An 18,085-nucleotide genomic window follows, 5' to 3' on the forward strand; every position below is an offset into this window, starting at 1 on the left:
GAGGTCCCTAGAGTTGTTAAACTCATAGAGACAGAAAGTAGAATGGTGGTTGCCAAGGTCTGGGGCAGTGGGAGAAGGGAGAGTTGTTATATGGATATAGAGGTGCAGTTTGGGAAGATGAAGACATTCTGGAGATTTTGAATAAACTCAACACTACTGAACTGTACACTTCAGAACGACTATGATGGTCAATTTAATGTTATATGCTTTTTACCACAATTTAAAACTTTTGTTAATTTTTAAATGAACTTATTTACAAAACAGAAATAGACTCACAGACATAGAAAACAAACTTATGGTTACCAAAGGGGAAAGGCTGGGAGGGATAAATTAGGAGCAGGATGTTCACCAGTACCAAGTGAAAGAGAGAAGGCTACCCTCCCTGGTGTCTCTGAGCCATCCTGCTCAGAGCCAGCGCCGACCCAACTATAGCCAATGTCCAAACAGAAAAGTAACATGGGTCCTCCTATCAGCATTAAAAACAAAACAAAAAAAACAAATCCAACTACGGAGCCAAATGATTCATACCTCAATAATTTCTGCACTGAACAATGCTGGAAACCCTCACATAACAACCAGATTGCTTCCTGGCAAATGTACAGAGGCCGAGAGGGGCCATGCCCTTCCAGCCGCAGACTGGAGACTGGATCCAGGGGAAAGACACACAGCAGTGGGGAACCGGAGCTGGGGGTGAACCATTAGTCACAATGCAGCCTTTAATAGGGCAGAGCACCAGATTTAGCAAATAAAAAGACAGGATGTCCGGTTACATTTGAATTTCAGATAAACCACGAATGATTTTTTTAGGATAAGTATGTCTCAGATACTTCACAGGATATACTGTTTATCTGAAATTCAACTGTAACGAAGCATCCTGTCTTTTATCCGGCAATTCTAGAAAAGGGAGGGATCTAGATTCTTGTAACCAGTCTTCTGGAACCAAACTCTGTCTCCTAATCCCTCCTTCACAACAGAATAAGAGCTACACCCAAGAGCTGACAAAATTGACCAACTTAAACCAGGAACGTATTGAAAATCCAATAGCATCTTCATTGCCGACAGTTATTTATTCCTAAATTCTTTTAACAAGTATTTATTGAGCACCCATTCTATGCCTTGCACCACACTACGTGCCTTGATTACAATCCTGAGAGCCTTCACAGCAAAAGGCAGAGTCATGAGGTTAACAGACCAAGCAAAGAAAAAGAGAAATAAGATTTGTAAACAGATTCAACCGACCCCTCGTTGGGCATCTACGGATATGCAGGACACAGGCTAGTCTGCAGTCAAAAGTGACTTGATCCTGCAGGATGTGTGGCTGGTTTTTAGTTTATCCTCAAAGACCCCTGCAGTGTCAACAACCTCATCTGTCAACATAAAAGGTAATGAAAGTGTATTTTGAGTGTTTCTCTTCTTCCTAATGAAGCTTCCTTGGTTCTCCGGATTATCTTATGGGAAGCTTACCAGGAGTGACACAATTAAAAAGCAAGCTGTAAGCTGAGTTCCTGAGCAGGTAAAGGATGCAGACATAACTCCTGGAGAGCACAGCAAACATGGCTTCCAGAGCACCTGGGGGAAGTGGGATTCTAACAACCTAAAATGTAATTTTTTTCCAAAAAAAAAAAAAGGTACAAATGAACTCATATACCAAACAGAAACAGACCCCCAGACATGGAAAACAAACTTATGGTTACCAAAGGAGAAAGGTGGGGTAGGGAGAGGGATAAATTAGGAGGTTGGGATTAACATATACACACTACTATACATAAAGTAGACAATCAACAAGGACCTACTGTATAGCACAGGGAACTCTACTCAATATTTTGTAATAACCTATAAGGGAAAAGCATGAAAATATATATGTATGTATAACTAAGTCACTCTGCTGTACACCTGAAACTAACACAATATTGTAAATTAACTATATTTCATTTTTTTAAAAAAATGCTTAAAAAATACATAAAATTAATTCATCTTTTTTTAAAAAAGCTGCTTCTGTAGGTCAAGATCCTGACATAGTTAACGTCCCCAAATTCTTCTGGAAAGTCCAAAGTAAAAGTTCCTAACTTTTACCAACCATCAGAATCACCTGGGGTGCTTTTAAAAATGCAGCTGTCTGCAAATAGAGACAGAAGGTAGATTGGTGGTTGCCTGGGGCTGAGGTGGGAACAGGGAGTGACCGCAAGTAGGCACAAATGCCTTTTCGGGGTGATAGGAATGTTCTAAACTTGGATTGTGCTGACGGCTGCGTAACTCTGCAAATGTACTAAAAACCACTGAATTATAGACTTAAAATGAGAAAATTTTATGCTATGCAAACTAAGCTTCAACAAAAACTGCTTTTTCAAAAAGCAAAGAATATAAACGATAAACAATGAAAGTCATAGAACCATTATCTGTTTAGAGGTAGAAAAAATTTTCAACATTGTTCTTTAGCTTTACCAATAAATAAGCATGTTAAAAAGCGCTCAAAAAAATTTCAGTTTCTCATAGAAATTCAAATAATATCAAACCCCAAAAATACAGCTACCCAGGCCTCACCCGGATAAATTCTAATTCACGTGTTTGAGGTAGGACTCAGTCATCTGGATTTTTTTTTTAACCTCTCCGGGGACTGTAGGGTATAGCCAGGTTTGAGCATCACTGATGTAAAGCAAAAGGGGATAAAAGAGGCAAGGTACCTTATTTCTTATTTTGTTTATCTCATTTTATTTTACTCCTAGCCATCAGGGGTCTGATCATAAATGAAAGTTTTATGCCCCCCTCCAGTTTTTTAAATCATGGAAAGGGCAGTAATTTTGGTGCCATAGGGCCATAAGAAGTTTGAGATTTTAACCTAGAGAGTGAAATAACCAGCTTTAAACCAATCACATAGATGGAATATCTATCCTGGTATATGACTTGAGAAGATCACACATCCAGGGATGTTCCAGGAAAGTCTTAATTCCAAATACTCTGTTCCATTGAGCCCACAAATCATAAAAATATTTTAGAGGAGAGTTACCGGAGGAAAAGGGAGCAGGGTGATGGATGAGAGAGGGAGTCTGGTCTTGTACCGAATACCAATTTGTATCCTTTTAGAGTTTGAACCACGCACGTGAGTTAACTATTTTAATAATCCAGAAAGTATAATGCTTTGGCTTCCAAAGTACATCTCACCGAATTGGCTTTCACATTGAGAAAAAGCCCATTCATTTACGATTCAATAGCCGTGGGTCCAATCCCCATACATCAGACAAGTAAACTGAGGCAAAGGTAGGTTCCACTGCTTTTAGCCTTTCTCTTTCTTTTACGTAACTAGGGAGAGACTCGGAATTGGAACTCACACCCTCAGTATTTTACAAAAGCTCCCAGAGAGGGTTGTTCTAGAGGCTGAAGGAGATAATCTTGTGTGCAAGGGCCGAGTCTAGCAGCTATAGCACATAGTCATCTTTATCTAGAATTGCTTCCGTAAAGATGTCAATGGGGTTTCCCTGGTGGCGCAGTGGTTGGGAGTCTGCCTGCCAGTGCGGGGGACACGGGTTCGAGCCCTGGTCTGGGAGGATCCCACATGCCGCGGAGCAACTAGGCCCGTGCGCCACAATTACTGAGCCTGCGCATCGGAGCCTGTGCTCCGCAACAAGAGAGGCCGCGATAGTGAGAGGCCCGTGCACTGCGATGAAGAGTGGCCCCCGCTCGCCGCAACTAGAGAAAGCCCTCACACAGAAACAAAGACCCAACACAGCCAAATATAAATAAATAAATTAATTAATTAATTAACAAACATACTATTAAAAAAAAAAAAGTCAATGGGTCCAGCGGTCAGAGATTTGCTTAGAGAACATCCAGAGGTCTGACCTCTTAAGGACAGCCAGATCTATCAGAGGCATGTGCTGGCTCCGGCCCACATTCACACTATCACCATCCACGTCCTGGTCTAAGTGCTACTCTAGCTGCATCTCTATCCTGGATGCCTTCTGGAAACACGCAATAGCGTCCAGACAAAATCACAACATCCTATGCCTCTGGCTCCTGGGGCTGCCGTTTTGCAGGAAGAGGAACAGCTGAGCTCTGGATGGGAATGAGGAGCAAAAAGGGCCCCGGTCCACTGCACCTGGCTTGGGTAATGGCCTGTGAGACCTCTCGCTCTGGAAGGCAAAATAACTACTCTGGTGCAAAGAGCCAGGAAAACAATTTTCTTAAAAATAAACAGATTCCCAAGAGATCAATGGTCTGGAAAAATTCCTCTGAGATTCCCACAGGCCCTGCAGAGAAGCAGTAAGCAACTTTACAACTAACCAACAGGATTCAGACCTGTCCCCTCCAAGCATAACCCACACACCACAACGCGGACACCTCTGAAGAGTCACGGTGGTTCTGAACCTGGCAAGACACACGTGCATTTCATTCCTGCAACAGGACGACCGTACTTCCCACGTGGGAAAATTTCCCACTGAATTGTGATTAGGGAGAAATGAAATTTTAAAATGTTCTTTGTTATTAGATTAGGTGTGTATTTTTCTTTTTCCTTTCTTTTTCTTTTTTTCCTTCCTTTTCTTCTCTACTTTGCAGACACCTAATTAGCTATCTACTCTTTAAAAGGCATCGTGTTTAATACTGTAAGGAGACAAAGGTTAATCAGACAAAGACCTGCTTCAAAATCACTTATGATCTAATAGGGGAGATAAGATTTGCAGAGAAAAAAAAGTAAATAGAAGGGGATAATAATAATTATGATGATTAAGCTCTTACTCGGCACCACATGTACACAAATGCTTCCCAATGACCCTAAGAGACAGTTACTGTCCCTGTTTACAGACGTGTAAGCTGAGTCTCACATGGCCCAGGTCAGCTTTTTTCAAGGACATAGTTCATAACTGATTGAAAATCCACTAACCATATACACAGTGACCTAGATGACCTAAGAATGGTGTCATGTATCTCATGCCATTTCTGAATGTCAGGTCCCTTGATGATATCTGTAACTTTTTGACGAGATCTGGATGGACTGCCAGCCCACTGTCTGGAGTCAACTTATAACAGACCTGAATCCACACTCCAGTCTTTGAGGGTGAACGACTTCTCACGTCCAGAGTCACTCACTGAACTGCGTGCTGGGGGCAGAACGCGTATGTTCCATACTGTTTACTCTCCCACATACCAGCTCCGGCTCTTGACCGCTTTTGCATCATGTAAGATAACGACATTCTGTTATTCCTCGTGTCCAGTTACTTCTCTCCTCTCCTTCCAACCTCATCCCTAAATATTCTTGTACAAGAAGCCTTCTTGGGAGACTCTGGACCCTCCTTGCAGTCACAGGGGTTGAATTCAGATTCTGCACATTCCATGATCACTTAGCACTCAGCACTTCCCTGACCTCAGTGTCACAGATATCTGAAATCTTGTCATTCTAACCCCGGTGAATTTTGGGGCACGTCTATCTTATCACCAATTTGACATAAAGCCTTACTGATATATTTAGGATAAGGTACAATGCAAGTGAATATTTAATATAAACTATTAGTGGAAATTAATATAGTGGTTAAAATTAGATTAGATTGAATTTTTCATTATCATTTCAACAGAGTGCTATTTAAAAAATTAAAATTTGAGAAAAAAGCAAATTGAGCAATCTTACCAATGAAGAAAAATGTCTGTGTCTTAAGTCAAACTGGCAGTACATATTTTTCATTATTTAAATTTAGAAAGATATAGCACATTATTTAGATGTTTACGTTAATGTCAAAAGTTTGTTTTAAAAACAGAGTATTGAAAAATAAAACAAAATAATAAAAAAAAGTATTAGAAAATGACCACATACTCCCTTACCCCTAGTATAAAATGATTAGTTTATATAACTTCCTGGTCTTTTGTCAGCTTCACAGTTAACATATTTAACATTAAAGTGTATGTACAACTGTGTCTCTTTTTTCTCTATCACGTGCTGAATTGTTTTGGTAACCCTATTTTACTAATCACGTCTGTGTGGTTGAATACTTAGGATGAAGGAATGTTTTTGTTACTACAAATATTATCAAACGGGTTTGTACACGTAACAGTACCTATATTTTAGACGTCTCACCAAGGTTAGATTCCCAGAAGTGATACGACAGTGTCAAATGATTTGAACATTTAAATCTCCTGATAGGGTTTCCCTGGTGGCGCAGTGGTTGAGAGTCTGCCTGCCAATGCAGGGGACACGGGTTCGAGCCCTGGTCTGGGAAGATCCCACATGCTGCGGAGCAACTGGGCCCATGAGCCACAACTACTGAGCCTGCACATCCGGAGCCCGTGCTCCACAACGAGAGGCCGCGACAGTGAGAGGCCCGCGCACCGCGATGAAGAGTGGCCCCCGCTCGCCGCAACTGGAGAAAGCCCTCGCACAGAAACGAAGACCCAACACAGCCAAAAAAAAAAAAAAAAAAAAAATCTCCTGATAGAGCTTGGCTTAAAAAAAAAATGTACAGGGCACTGTCTTTGTTTTGCTGCTGTCCTTCAGATTCTCCCTCCTCTTGGGGCCCGTGCTGCAGGGGTGCCATCTGGTTTAATGCCAGTGCCCAGCTTGGAGTCAGCACAGGACACCTGAGTGCATCCGGCCAGCACCACTCACCTTGCCCCCGCCCGCTGCCCTGGCGACGGCTGTTCTGGAGCCCCAGCACCTCCAGCGCTGCGATGCCCGACCTCTCCAGAACGGTCACCTCCACCGTCAGCCGCCCCGCCAGCTGCTGGGGCCGTACGCTGACCACGTGCTCGTACTTCCCCAGCCGCCGCTGCAGGAGCTCCTCGTAACTCAGGAGGAAGGCAGCCTTGTCCTTGCTGGGAAGCACCACGGAGGCTCTGAAGGTCTCCGTCCCCTTCTCCCTGGAAGGAAGAGAAAAGGGAACAGGGGATCGGAGAAAGCCATGTTCCCTCGAGTCCCCCAGGGCCCCGGCCAAACTCTCTCAGCGAGAGGCCTTAGCGTGGACCACAATGTTTCCCCATCATCAAGCCACCAGCCACTGCAGCTGCCCCCATGATGCACCCTGAGGGGATTCAGGACGGAGAAAACCAGGAGACTGGCCCTAGATAGTTAAGATACGTATCTAAGGAATAATTTCAATGAGCCCAGACTCTTGCATCTTCCTATACACAGAAGCACTGAATTCATCAACTCGAGATGTCTGTTGTTTTTCAGTGTGTGTGATTAGCAGTAATCTTTTGATGTGTGACTACCTTTTTTTTTTCAGCAAAAACTCCTCTATATCCTGGCATCTGTTTGGAACAGTCCCTCAGAGCTGAGAAGCTGTCTCCCAGGCTACAGTCTTCAGTAATGCCTCCAATAAAACGTAATTCTTGATTTTTAGGTCGTGCATATTTTTTCAGTTGACATTAGAAAGAAAAACTAGAATTTAGTTTTGGGAGGAGTAGCAAAGGCCTGCACTAGGGGAAGGTCACACAGGTTCAAGGAATTCTGAAGAGCAGAGAATTCAAAGACTACTGAACTCTCCGACCTCTCCTTGTGTCAGACCCGAGGGAGCAAAGGGGAGGGGGATTGACACAGGTGACCTCCAGGAAAAACAGATTCCTGCTGTGATCCAACTAAACGGAACTGTGGCTTGCCTGATTCTGAACAATTTATGAAGTGTAAGAAAAGATAATCCTCATAAAGCCCACACCTTTTCCTCTAGATACTAAGATCGTTTTTCTTCAAAGGGAACAGATGACTTTTTTTCAAATGGGCTGGTAGAGAGGGAAATTGATTCTCAGTATACTAGGTGGTTCTCTAGTTAATGTTATGTACGGAGTCATTAAAAGTGAATTGATTTATTGGTTTTCAGTGTTTAGATTCAGTTTACAGACAAAGAATACAAATACCATGACAGATCAGAATTTTAACGGTGATAACTCTGATGATGCAAAAGTAAATGATTAAGTAGGAAGAGATGAGTGCTGGAAACGGAAATGAAAAGGTAGGATGACATGAAGGAGTCAGAATGTCATCATTGAAGATAATAGGGCTCATCTAAGATGGTACAACTCTGCTTAAATTCACTGAAGAAGAAAAAGATAATAATACAAAAAACTGGAATGCAGAGAGAAGGTGGGAGTATTGTAAATATGCTAAATCCTCTTTCTTCACAGCACAGAATCAACAGATAATATCTGATTTTTATCATGAAATTTTTAAAAAGCAAAACTATCATAATATTTAGAGTGAGGGAGGTAACTACCAGAAAACTACAGAAATATCAGAAGTGGATGTTTCTAGAAAGTGAGAACTGGGGAATGGGAGTGATAAAACATTCCTTTTCATCATAAACCCTTAGCTACTATATTGTTAACCAGGTATATATATGTATTTTTTTAAAAAGATTTTTTTTTGTTGTTGTGGACCATTTTCAAAGTCTTTATTGAATTTGTTACAATATTGCTTCTGTTTTATGCTTTGGTGTTTTGGCTCCGAGGCATGTGGGATCTTAGCTCCCTGACCAGGGACCGAACCCGCATCCCCTGCACTGGAAGGTGAAGTCTCAACAGCTGGACCGCCAGGGAAGTCCCTAACCAGGTATATTTAATTATTTATTATGATGATAAAAAATAAAAAGATAAATCTTTGAAGAAAAGGGTGAGAACAAGATGGGTAGGCAGGGTAGAAAATTTGACACTTGGCTGAAGTGGACTTTTAATTCCTTAATTCAATGGTACTTACCCACTGTCTTCTGTGGTTTTATTCCTTTTCTCTTTTACCTTATCACCATTTTTCTTTTCCTTCTCTGTAATTTCTCCCTGATACACCTTGTCTCCAATAAGCCTGAAACACAAGACAGCTGCGTTGCCAGCTTGCCATCCAAGACAAACTCAAACATGGATCTCATAACAATGACAACCCTGGAAAATATTTTTATTTGCCTCTTAGGTGTGCAGAAAGAATGCATTCCAGCCCAGGGCACTCCCTCATCTCGTTGCATCACTCATCTCGTTATAGGGCAGTATTCAACAGGTCCAAATGGGAAGATCCAAGCCACGGGGCCTCTGATTCTCCAGGAGGAAATCAGAAGACCTGCTCAAACTTCCAAGAAGATTCACCAACTTGAACCTTGCCCAGACCTAAAATTAAACCCATACACCTATTTTGCATCTCTTTACCTCTTAGCTCAGGAGAAAAGAAGAAAGATATTCTATCTAGCACATCAAAGGTTTCATGGTGTCTCGTCCTTCAGATCTCAACTTCAACACTGACTCCTCTGAGCCACCTCCCCAACTAAACAAGCCCCCTCAATCCTACTCGCCATCTTTACAGCATTCGCTACTGTCTGAAGTTATCTCATTTATTCATCTGTTTGCTTATTTATTGTTTCTCCCCAGTGGAGTTTGTGGAGCAGAGCAACATTGTCTTTTTCACAGAAGTAGACCAATCACCTTGAAGCATGCCTGGCCCAGGGTGGGTACCCATTTGTTGGAGGGAAAGAAAGAGGAAATGAAGGTGGGGGGAGGAAAGGAGGGAAGAAAGAAGAGAGTAATGGGATAAAAGAAGAGGTAATAAAAAGGAGGAAGGGGGAGAGGGAGAGATAGAAGGAAGAAGGGAGAGGAAGTGGGGGGAGGGAATCAACCTTCTTTCCCACGAACTGTCCTCTGGACTGAGAATTTATAAATTCTCACGGCCAAAGACTGTGTCCTCACAGCATCTCAGGCTCCCCCTGACCCTCCCGCATAGAAATCTTCAACCCAGGGTCTCTGACCAGGGTGTCACCTACATAGTGAAGTTAGTGATGAAAGCTGCGGCTGGAATCTGCATCTGAAACGTGATTTCCTGGTCCTCAGATCCTCTGTTCAGCATCCTGCAGACAACCGTAGTGAAGGCATAACGGGAAATGATGGTGGACTTCACCGAGAATTCTGTCATCAAGGGTTTGGTTTTCTGTTGGAATCAAAACACACAGTATGCTGTGCACCTGGAACTCTCACAACATTGTAAATCGACCATACTTCAATAAAAATTTTAAAAAACAGTATTTTCAACGGCGCATGAAAGCATGATTCAACCATTTGGGGGTAGGTGTGGTTTTTTTTTTCCGTAAGAGAAATCATCTTCAATTTGCAAGCCCTTGACTTGTGATTGTTTTCTTCTTTCTTTGTCTTGTCCTGATTTTCCACATTTTCCCCTCAATTGTAAAACAGTCATGGTTGAACAACCAGTACATGACAGAGAAACAAATTATTTAGCCCAGCTTTAAGAAATGAACATAGTAGGGAGGGATAAATTAGGAGGCTGGGATTACCATATACACACTACTATATATAAAATAGATAATCAACAAGAACCTACTGTATATATAGCACAGGGAACTCTACTCAATACTCTGTTATAATCTATATGGGAAAAGAATCTGAAAAAGAATAGATATATGTATATGTATAACTGAATCACTTTGCTGTACACCTGAAACTAACACAACATTGTAAATCAACTACACTTCAATATAAAATTTTTTTTAAAACTGTAAAGAAAAAAAAAAAAGAAATGGACACAGTTAAGATTTCCAATTTAACAGAGAATATACTCTACTTAAAGAATTTAATAAAATATTGGAATTTTAGAAGTATGTGAAGTATATAACACTTTTCTGTTATAAATGTTTAGATCACATTTCTAGACTCACTGAATTGACCACAACATCAGATTACACCTAAAGAAATTCTCATATTTCCAAATTAATTTCAATATCCACTTAGAGAAACTATACTCTGGGGCTTTTCCATTCAGATGACAATCACATTATTGTAAAATAAGAATCAATACTGAGCTCAGGAAAGTATTTGGGGAATTAGAACCCAGAAATAGGGAAGTCTGTGTTAATTAAATTTATCCCCAAAACTTCTGATAAGGGCAGTAGCTAGACAGTGCGAATTCAAAAGCTGGTTAAACTATTCACTGTTCTCTGTGCATCTACAGTACATGCGTTTGCTTCTACCTCATGGTATTATAACTCCTGCTAAGTGTCCTCTTCACCGCATGAGCCAGGCCAGAGTGTGGGCAGTGGTGGCGGCAGAGTTCCACCAGACTGTTCATCTGGTGGCTGAACCTGAAGCAGAAAAAAATCTAAACGCATCTGAAAGATTTTCCCCTAGAAAGAAAACAAGTTCTCCAATTCCGTCTGAGAAGGAGTTATTTCAAAACCATGGTTCTCGAGATGTGGTCCTTGGACCAGCAGCGCCAGCATCACCTGGGAACTTAGTAGAAATGCAGAACCTCAGACCCCATGCACCAAACCTACAGAGCGAGCATCTCAGGGGGTGGGGCTAGAAGCCTATGTTTCAACAAGCCCTCCAGGGGATTCTGAGGGTTGAGAAGCACTCTTTTAAACTAATATAACTAGGTGACACTTCATGTATTTCTGCTAGAATTTTATATCTATAAATTGAGAGGGCTTGAGTAAATCACCTAAATTATGTCTTCTTCTGAGATCCAAGAATCTAAGTCAGAGCCAAAAGTAAGGAATAAAACTTTGGGTTTTAGGAAATTACTCCTGAAATCAGAAATAATCAATGATTATATATTTTATATATAAAATATATATATGATTTTATATATTTTTATATATAAAATATATAATCATATATATATGATTACACTTTTTATTTAAAAAAATATTCTTTTTAAAAAAATAAATTTATTTATTTATTTTATTTTTGGGTCTTTGTGGCTGCACACAGGCTTTCTTTAGTTGCGGCGAGCGGGGGCTACTCTTTGTTGCTGTGCGCGGGCTTCTCGTTGCGGTGGCTTCTCTTGTTGCGGAGCACGGGCTCTAGGCGCACGGGCTTCAGTAGTTGTGGCATGCGGGCTCAGTAGTTGTGGCTCGCAGGCTCTAGAGCACAGGCTCAATAGCTGTGGCGCACAGGCTTAGTTGCTCCGTGGCATGTGGGATCTTCCCGGACCAGGGCTCGAACCCGTGACCCCTGCATTGGCAGGCGGATTCCTAACCACTGCACCACCAGGGAAGCCCTCTTTTTTTTAAATTGGGGCATAGTTGCTTTACAATGTCATACAGAGTAAGTCAGAAAGAGAAAAACAAATATTGTATATTAACGCATATATGTGGAATCTAGAAAAATGGTACAGATGAACCTATTTGCAGGGCAGGAATAGAGACACAGACGTAGAGAACGGATGTGTGGACACGGCGGGGGGAAGGGGAGGGTGGTATGCATTGGGAGATTGGGACTGACATATATACACTACCATGTGTAAAACAGAGAGCTAGTGGGAACCTGCTGTATAGCCCAAGGAGCTCAGCTCGGTGCTCTGTGGTGACTGAGATGGGTGGGATGGAGCAGGGAGGGTGGGAGGGAGACCCAAGAGGAAAGGGATATATGTATGCATATAGCTGATTCACTTCGTTGTACAGCAGAAACTAACACAGCATTGTAAAGCAGTGATGACAAAACATTCTTTACGAACATCTAGTCTCTTTAGGACAAAATCTGCTGCTTTAGCCACCGAGTTTGGAGAAGATTTTCATACAGCAACAGAAACTAGACACCTTCTTCGTACACCTTTAGACATTAGACCTGGACCTTTAGACCTGGACACCTTTAGACATTTGAGTTTACAACCCTACTTTAGTGTGAGTTGCCCTTGAGCTGGATTTAGGCATTTTGTTAATTATTTTGAACTCTATGCTCTTTCTGATCTCTACGTGCTTTATTGGTTTTGTTTTGGGAACTAGACTTCTGCATATTAGAAACACCCTTGAAATGAAGAAGTTATAGTAAAAGCTATCAAGACAAATATAAAGAAAAAGAAACTCTCAAGTCCAATCCCCTCGCTTTACCAACGTTAAGACCAGGATAGGGTACTTGCCCCTGGTCACACAGGTGGGAGGTAAGAAATCCAGCATGAGAATATGGAGTTGCTGACTTCCAAACCTGCCTCTTCTGTAAAAGGATTCCAGAGGTGGCCTGGTTGATCAAGGCTTTTCCCAGCGGTCACTGTTAGACAGCCAGTAAAATACAGAACTGCCAAAGCATAGTATATGTAATGCTGATTCAATTCAAAAGTTACCTGTACACCTCAGTTATCCCCCCCATTAAATTGTAAACACTCCAGACAGGGCAGGGAGCTGAATCCATTCTGCACTAGTGCCACATTCTGACATTTTCTAAAAATTTTTTTCTTTTTTTTTCTTTTTTTTTTTGGTTGCACCATGCAGCTTGCAGGATCTTAGTTCCCTGACCGGGGATTGAACCCGCACCCCCTGCCATGGAAGCGCGGAGTCCTAACCACTGGACCACCAGGGAATTCCCCACCCCCCAATTTTTTTCTTATCAACTTATCACTTCTTTACACAAAAGTCGAGTACTACTAGGGAAAAAATCTTGTTAAGTTTACGTCTTTGATAAACAGAGCATACAGCTCTAGCTGCACAGCATTCCAAACAAAACTGAGCTTCTTCCATAAAGAGTCCTTGCCCTGTACTATTTCTAAAGTATTTAAAGATCTTCTGCACTTGGTACCCTTGAGATTATCTTTGATGTCATGTTTATTTGTTCTCATTTATGAGATAATTATCACTTAAAATACCACTGCAATTAAAATGTGAAAATTAGAAGACGCCTGACAAAATGCTAAGTTTGACTACTATGGTATCTTCTTTTGCCTTAAGATTATGGATGTAGCAGAATTTTCCACAACATTACATCAAGAGGAAGCACAGTTTATGGTTTGTAGCCCCAAGAGACAGGGTGAGAAAAGTTTCAAGAAACTATTTTAGTTTTACTGCTTCTGCCCAGTTAGTGTTTTCCCACAGGAGCCCCTGTGTTATTTACATGCATAGCCCTTGCCTTTCCGTGACAGCGCTGTCCGCTGAAAATCTATTAACATCAATTATGTGCAACTCTATCTCCCATCCCCGAAAGCTACCCATCCCTTCCCCTGCCCCTCCTGGCCTGTAAACACGTGGAAAACAGGGGCCATGACTTATTCCTTTTTTCTCATCCACAGCTCTCAGCAGAGAATCAAAATCAAAAACATTTGTAGAACTGAATTTTCTGAATCTTGAACAATTAGAGAAAAATATATATCCTCCAAAGGGAAATAGTAATAAAGTAGTATTTCAGAAGCACGACTCTAAATTCTATGATGGATTGGGAAGAAATATTATACACGATCTGTTCTCTCAAGGCGCGGTGGGAAGAAAGTGCAAAAAATAGAGAGAAACACAGGAAGATATAGGGAAATATATGTATTTACTTTTTTTTATGGGAATATAGTTGCTTTACAACGTTGTGTCAGTTTCTGCTGCACAGCAAAGTGAATCAGTTATACGTATACATATATCCCCTCCTTTTTGGATTTCCTTCCCATTTAGGTCACCACAGAGGACTGAGTAGAGTTCCCTGTGCTATACAGTAAGTTCTCATTAGTTATCTATTTTATACATAGTAGTGTATATATGTCAATCCCAATGTCCCAATTCATCCCACCCCTCTCCTTTCCCCCTTGGTATCCATATGTTTGCTCTCTACGTCTGTGCCTCTACTTCTGCTTTGCAAATAAGATCATCTATAACATTTTCTAGATTCCACATATATGCATTAATGTATGGTATTTGTTTTTCTCCTTCTGACTTACTTCACTCTGTATGACAGTCTCTAGGTCCATTCACGTCTCTGCAAATGACACAATTTCATTCCTTTTTATGGCTGAGTAATATTTACTCATTGACTAGAAGACTTTCCAGAGCTCAGAAGGAAGAGAAAACAGTGAAGACCGTAAAAGTAAGAAAAGGCTTTTAAAGAGATGTAGAATTTATATGTGGTGAAAGAAAACAAAAAGAATATTCTAAAAACACAAAAGACATAGAAATGGAAATGAACCATAGCCCATTCCTGGCACAAGAATAGTGCAATTTACAAATCAAAACTACAATGAGATATCATCTCACACCGGTCAGAATGGCCATCATCAAAAAATCTAGAAACAATAAATGCTGGAGAGGGTGTGGAGAAAAGGGAACCCTCTTGCACTGTTGGTGGGAATGTAAATTGATACAGCCACTATGGAGAACAGTATGGAGGTTCCTTAAAAAAGTAAAGATAGAACTACCATTCGACCCAGCAATCCCACTACTGGGCATATACCCTGAGATAACCATAATTCAAAAAGAGTCATGTACCACAGTGTTCACTGCAGCTCTATTTACAATAGCCAGGACTTGGAAGCAACCTAAGTGTCCATCATCGGATGAATGGATAAAGAAGATGTGGCACATATATACAATGGAATATTACTCAGCCATAAAAAGAAACGAAATGGAGTTATTTGTAGTGAGGTGGATGGACCTAGAGTCTGTCATACAGAGTGAAGTAAGTCAGAAAGAGAAAAACAAATACAGTATGCTAACACATATATATGGAATCTAAGGCAAAAAAAAAAAAGTCATGAAGAACCTAGTGGCAAGACGGGAATAAAGACACAGACCTACTAGAGAATGGACTTGAGGATGTGGGGAGGGGGAAGGGTAAGATGTGACAAAGAGAGAGAGTGGTATGGACATATATACACTACCAAACGTAAAATAGATAGCTAGTGGGAAGCAACCGCATAGCACAGGGAGATCAGCTCTGTGCTTTGTGACCACCTAGAGGTGTGGGATAGGGAGGGCGGGAGGGAGGGAGATGCAAGAGGGAAGAGATATGGGAACATATGTATATGTATAACTGATTCACTTTGTTATAAAGCAGAAACTAACACACCATTGTAAAGCAATTATACTCCAATAAAGATGTTAAAAAAAAAAAAAAAGAACAGTGCAATTTAGTTAGAAAGGAGGGCACATGGGGCGAAGAATACTGGCCAGGTACATAAAATCGTGAGGAGATGCACCACCCCAAGGCCAAGCACAGAACCTGGAATGGCAGAGGTTTACGAAAATGTGTCATAAAAGAGAGGATATAAAACCGTGGTCTCGGTTTTTCCCAAAGCACAGTTCTTAAAAATCCAACACGCTTTCCATATTTGCATTCAACTCAGTATTTTGTTTAGGAATGTGGGCTGGAAAACAGGGGGCAGAAATCAAGTCTTCCTGTGACATAATAATGTCTTCATTATCTTTCCTGCAAAAGCGAAACAGATGGAAAAGCGTTTTTAGGCAGGGAGTGTCTTAATTAGCTGCTTGGGGGACCAGAGGTTTCTGTGTGACTCATGTGAGTCACTTAAGATCAATCCACCCAGAAGACATCCTGAATCCCCCAAGATGCCATCTGGAACTGTGACAGGGGAGTGTTTGCCACGGCCTTTGCCAGGAGCCAGGTCTCTTCCCAGAAGATTAAACTTCTGCTGTTTCATCCCGGTCTACGAGTTCTTTGTCGACCACTAGAAAAAACCAGCCCAAAGGTGGGAGAGAACCTCAGAAACAACCTCAGCAGCCCCTCTCGCTTTACGGAGCTTGGCAATGGGCTGACTCCCGTCCAGAGATCTTTACTAAACCTGAATGCTTCTTCCTTTTGAGAAAAACACAGCTCATGCTGTTACTACGTGAAGCAGAGGACCTCATACCGGGCACCTCCCTGATGACTGTATTCACCACCTTGGGGAAATAATTTTCCCTCTGTAGACAGAGGGTGTCATCAGCTCTGAATCGCCCATTTGCAGTAATACATTCTATAGGGCAATATTTCATTATGTTTAGAGAGGAAACACAAAATGCAATTATCATCTTTATGCAGAAAAAAAATTCAATTCTGTATACCCCCTAAACAGATAAACCATGATGGCTAGAGTTGGGAGCAGGGAGACAGACATGTACGTAGCTAGCTCTCAGTGAGGTAATGGTGCCCAGCACCACACTACCTGCTGAACTGACTATATTTTCTTATTTTCTATATTCTTGATGCTCTGGCATTTGGGGCTTTGATCTCAGAGAGGCTGCTCCTCCCAGGGCCAGCTGATTCCTAGAGATAGCAAATGACGCCCCTGCGAGCACACCTTCGAGATACAACCAATCAGCACGGAGCCCTCTCCCCAAACCACCTCCTTTACCAAACTCTCACACACCAACCAATATTCCCCCTGCCCCGTATCACCCCACGACCAGGTACCTGACCACTGGGGACCATCCCTGTAGCCCAGAGACTGCCAAAATTATTCCAACTACCCAATCCTAAGCTTACGCAGCATACCTAACCTGACTCATCAATTCCTTCCTGTAAAAACCCCAACGAAGGCTCTTGGCCGCATTCTCTCTCTGTCCCTGCTGCCCCCTGACTGACCCGGTGCTTCCCCACATAGCACTGCCATGCCTCTCATCCCTCGGGATCTCTGAGTATAAACTTCCTCTTTCGTGACGATCATTTCTGTGTCTGTGTGTCTCACCACATCTGCTCAAAACACATCCCAGCTACAAAGTTTAGAATATCTGCTAGGAAGGGGATGCCAAGACACGGCCCCTGCCATCGGGAGGTTAAAGGATGGCAGTGAATTATTTTAGGAAAACAGGCCAGTAGCTGTTAAGCACCATGGAGACTCAGAAAAAAAGATACTCCTGCTTTTCAAAACATACACATTTTTGGTGTCTGTGATACCAGAGAGCTTCATTAAAAGGGTATCTACTTAATTCAGAATAAAATCAAGCAAATCCCCAGGGGTCCATGAGCTGGCAGTGATAGGAGGGTACCAGCTGTGGTCACCACGTCCTCTTCATTAATTAGAGTAGAGAACATTCAGATTAGTGTGGTACGGCTAGAACACGAAATACAAGGAGACTCAGGTAAACGAGGGCTACAGAGGCAGGCAGGAGCCAGATCACAAGGGGCCATAGATGTCCTCAGAGTTAATCCTACAGGTGATACAAAGTCACTGAAGACATTTGCACAAGAGAGTGATGCACCAGACCTATGCTGGAAAGATCATTCTGGTACTGTTTGGATGGGTAAATAAAGTCCACATGACAAAATTATAATACGTGTATCAATAAAAGTGAGGCTTTTACCATTCCTAGATTTCTAAGAAAATTTGAGAGATTGTATAAAACAGTCTAAGGCAAAGGGCCCAGGAAATCTTTGTAACCAAGAATGAAACCTTGAAGGGTATAAAGAACAGATAAACTTATTTATTACTCAGGAACTT

At 41.7% G+C, this 18,085-nt stretch overlaps 1 protein-coding gene across 1 annotated transcript in view; it reads right to left on the reverse strand.

Annotated features, from left to right (window-relative positions):
- ITIH5 (inter-alpha-trypsin inhibitor heavy chain 5) overlaps positions 1-18,085 on the reverse strand; it is a 74,522-nt gene that overhangs the window by 44,247 nt on the left and 12,190 nt on the right. Inside the window, exons 3-5 of the mRNA XM_068538355.1 lie at positions 9,714-9,877; positions 8,669-8,770; positions 6,590-6,840 (exon numbers count right to left, since the gene is read on the reverse strand). Of these exons, the coding sequence (XP_068394456.1) occupies positions 6,590-6,840; positions 8,669-8,770; positions 9,714-9,877 (517 nt within the window). The remainder of the gene's footprint in view (positions 1-6,589; positions 6,841-8,668; positions 8,771-9,713; positions 9,878-18,085) is intronic.

Source organism: Eschrichtius robustus, chromosome 1 (assembly GCF_028021215.1).
Source record: "Eschrichtius robustus isolate mEscRob2 chromosome 1, mEscRob2.pri, whole genome shotgun sequence".
Lineage (NCBI taxonomy): Eukaryota > Metazoa > Chordata > Mammalia > Artiodactyla > Eschrichtiidae > Eschrichtius > Eschrichtius robustus.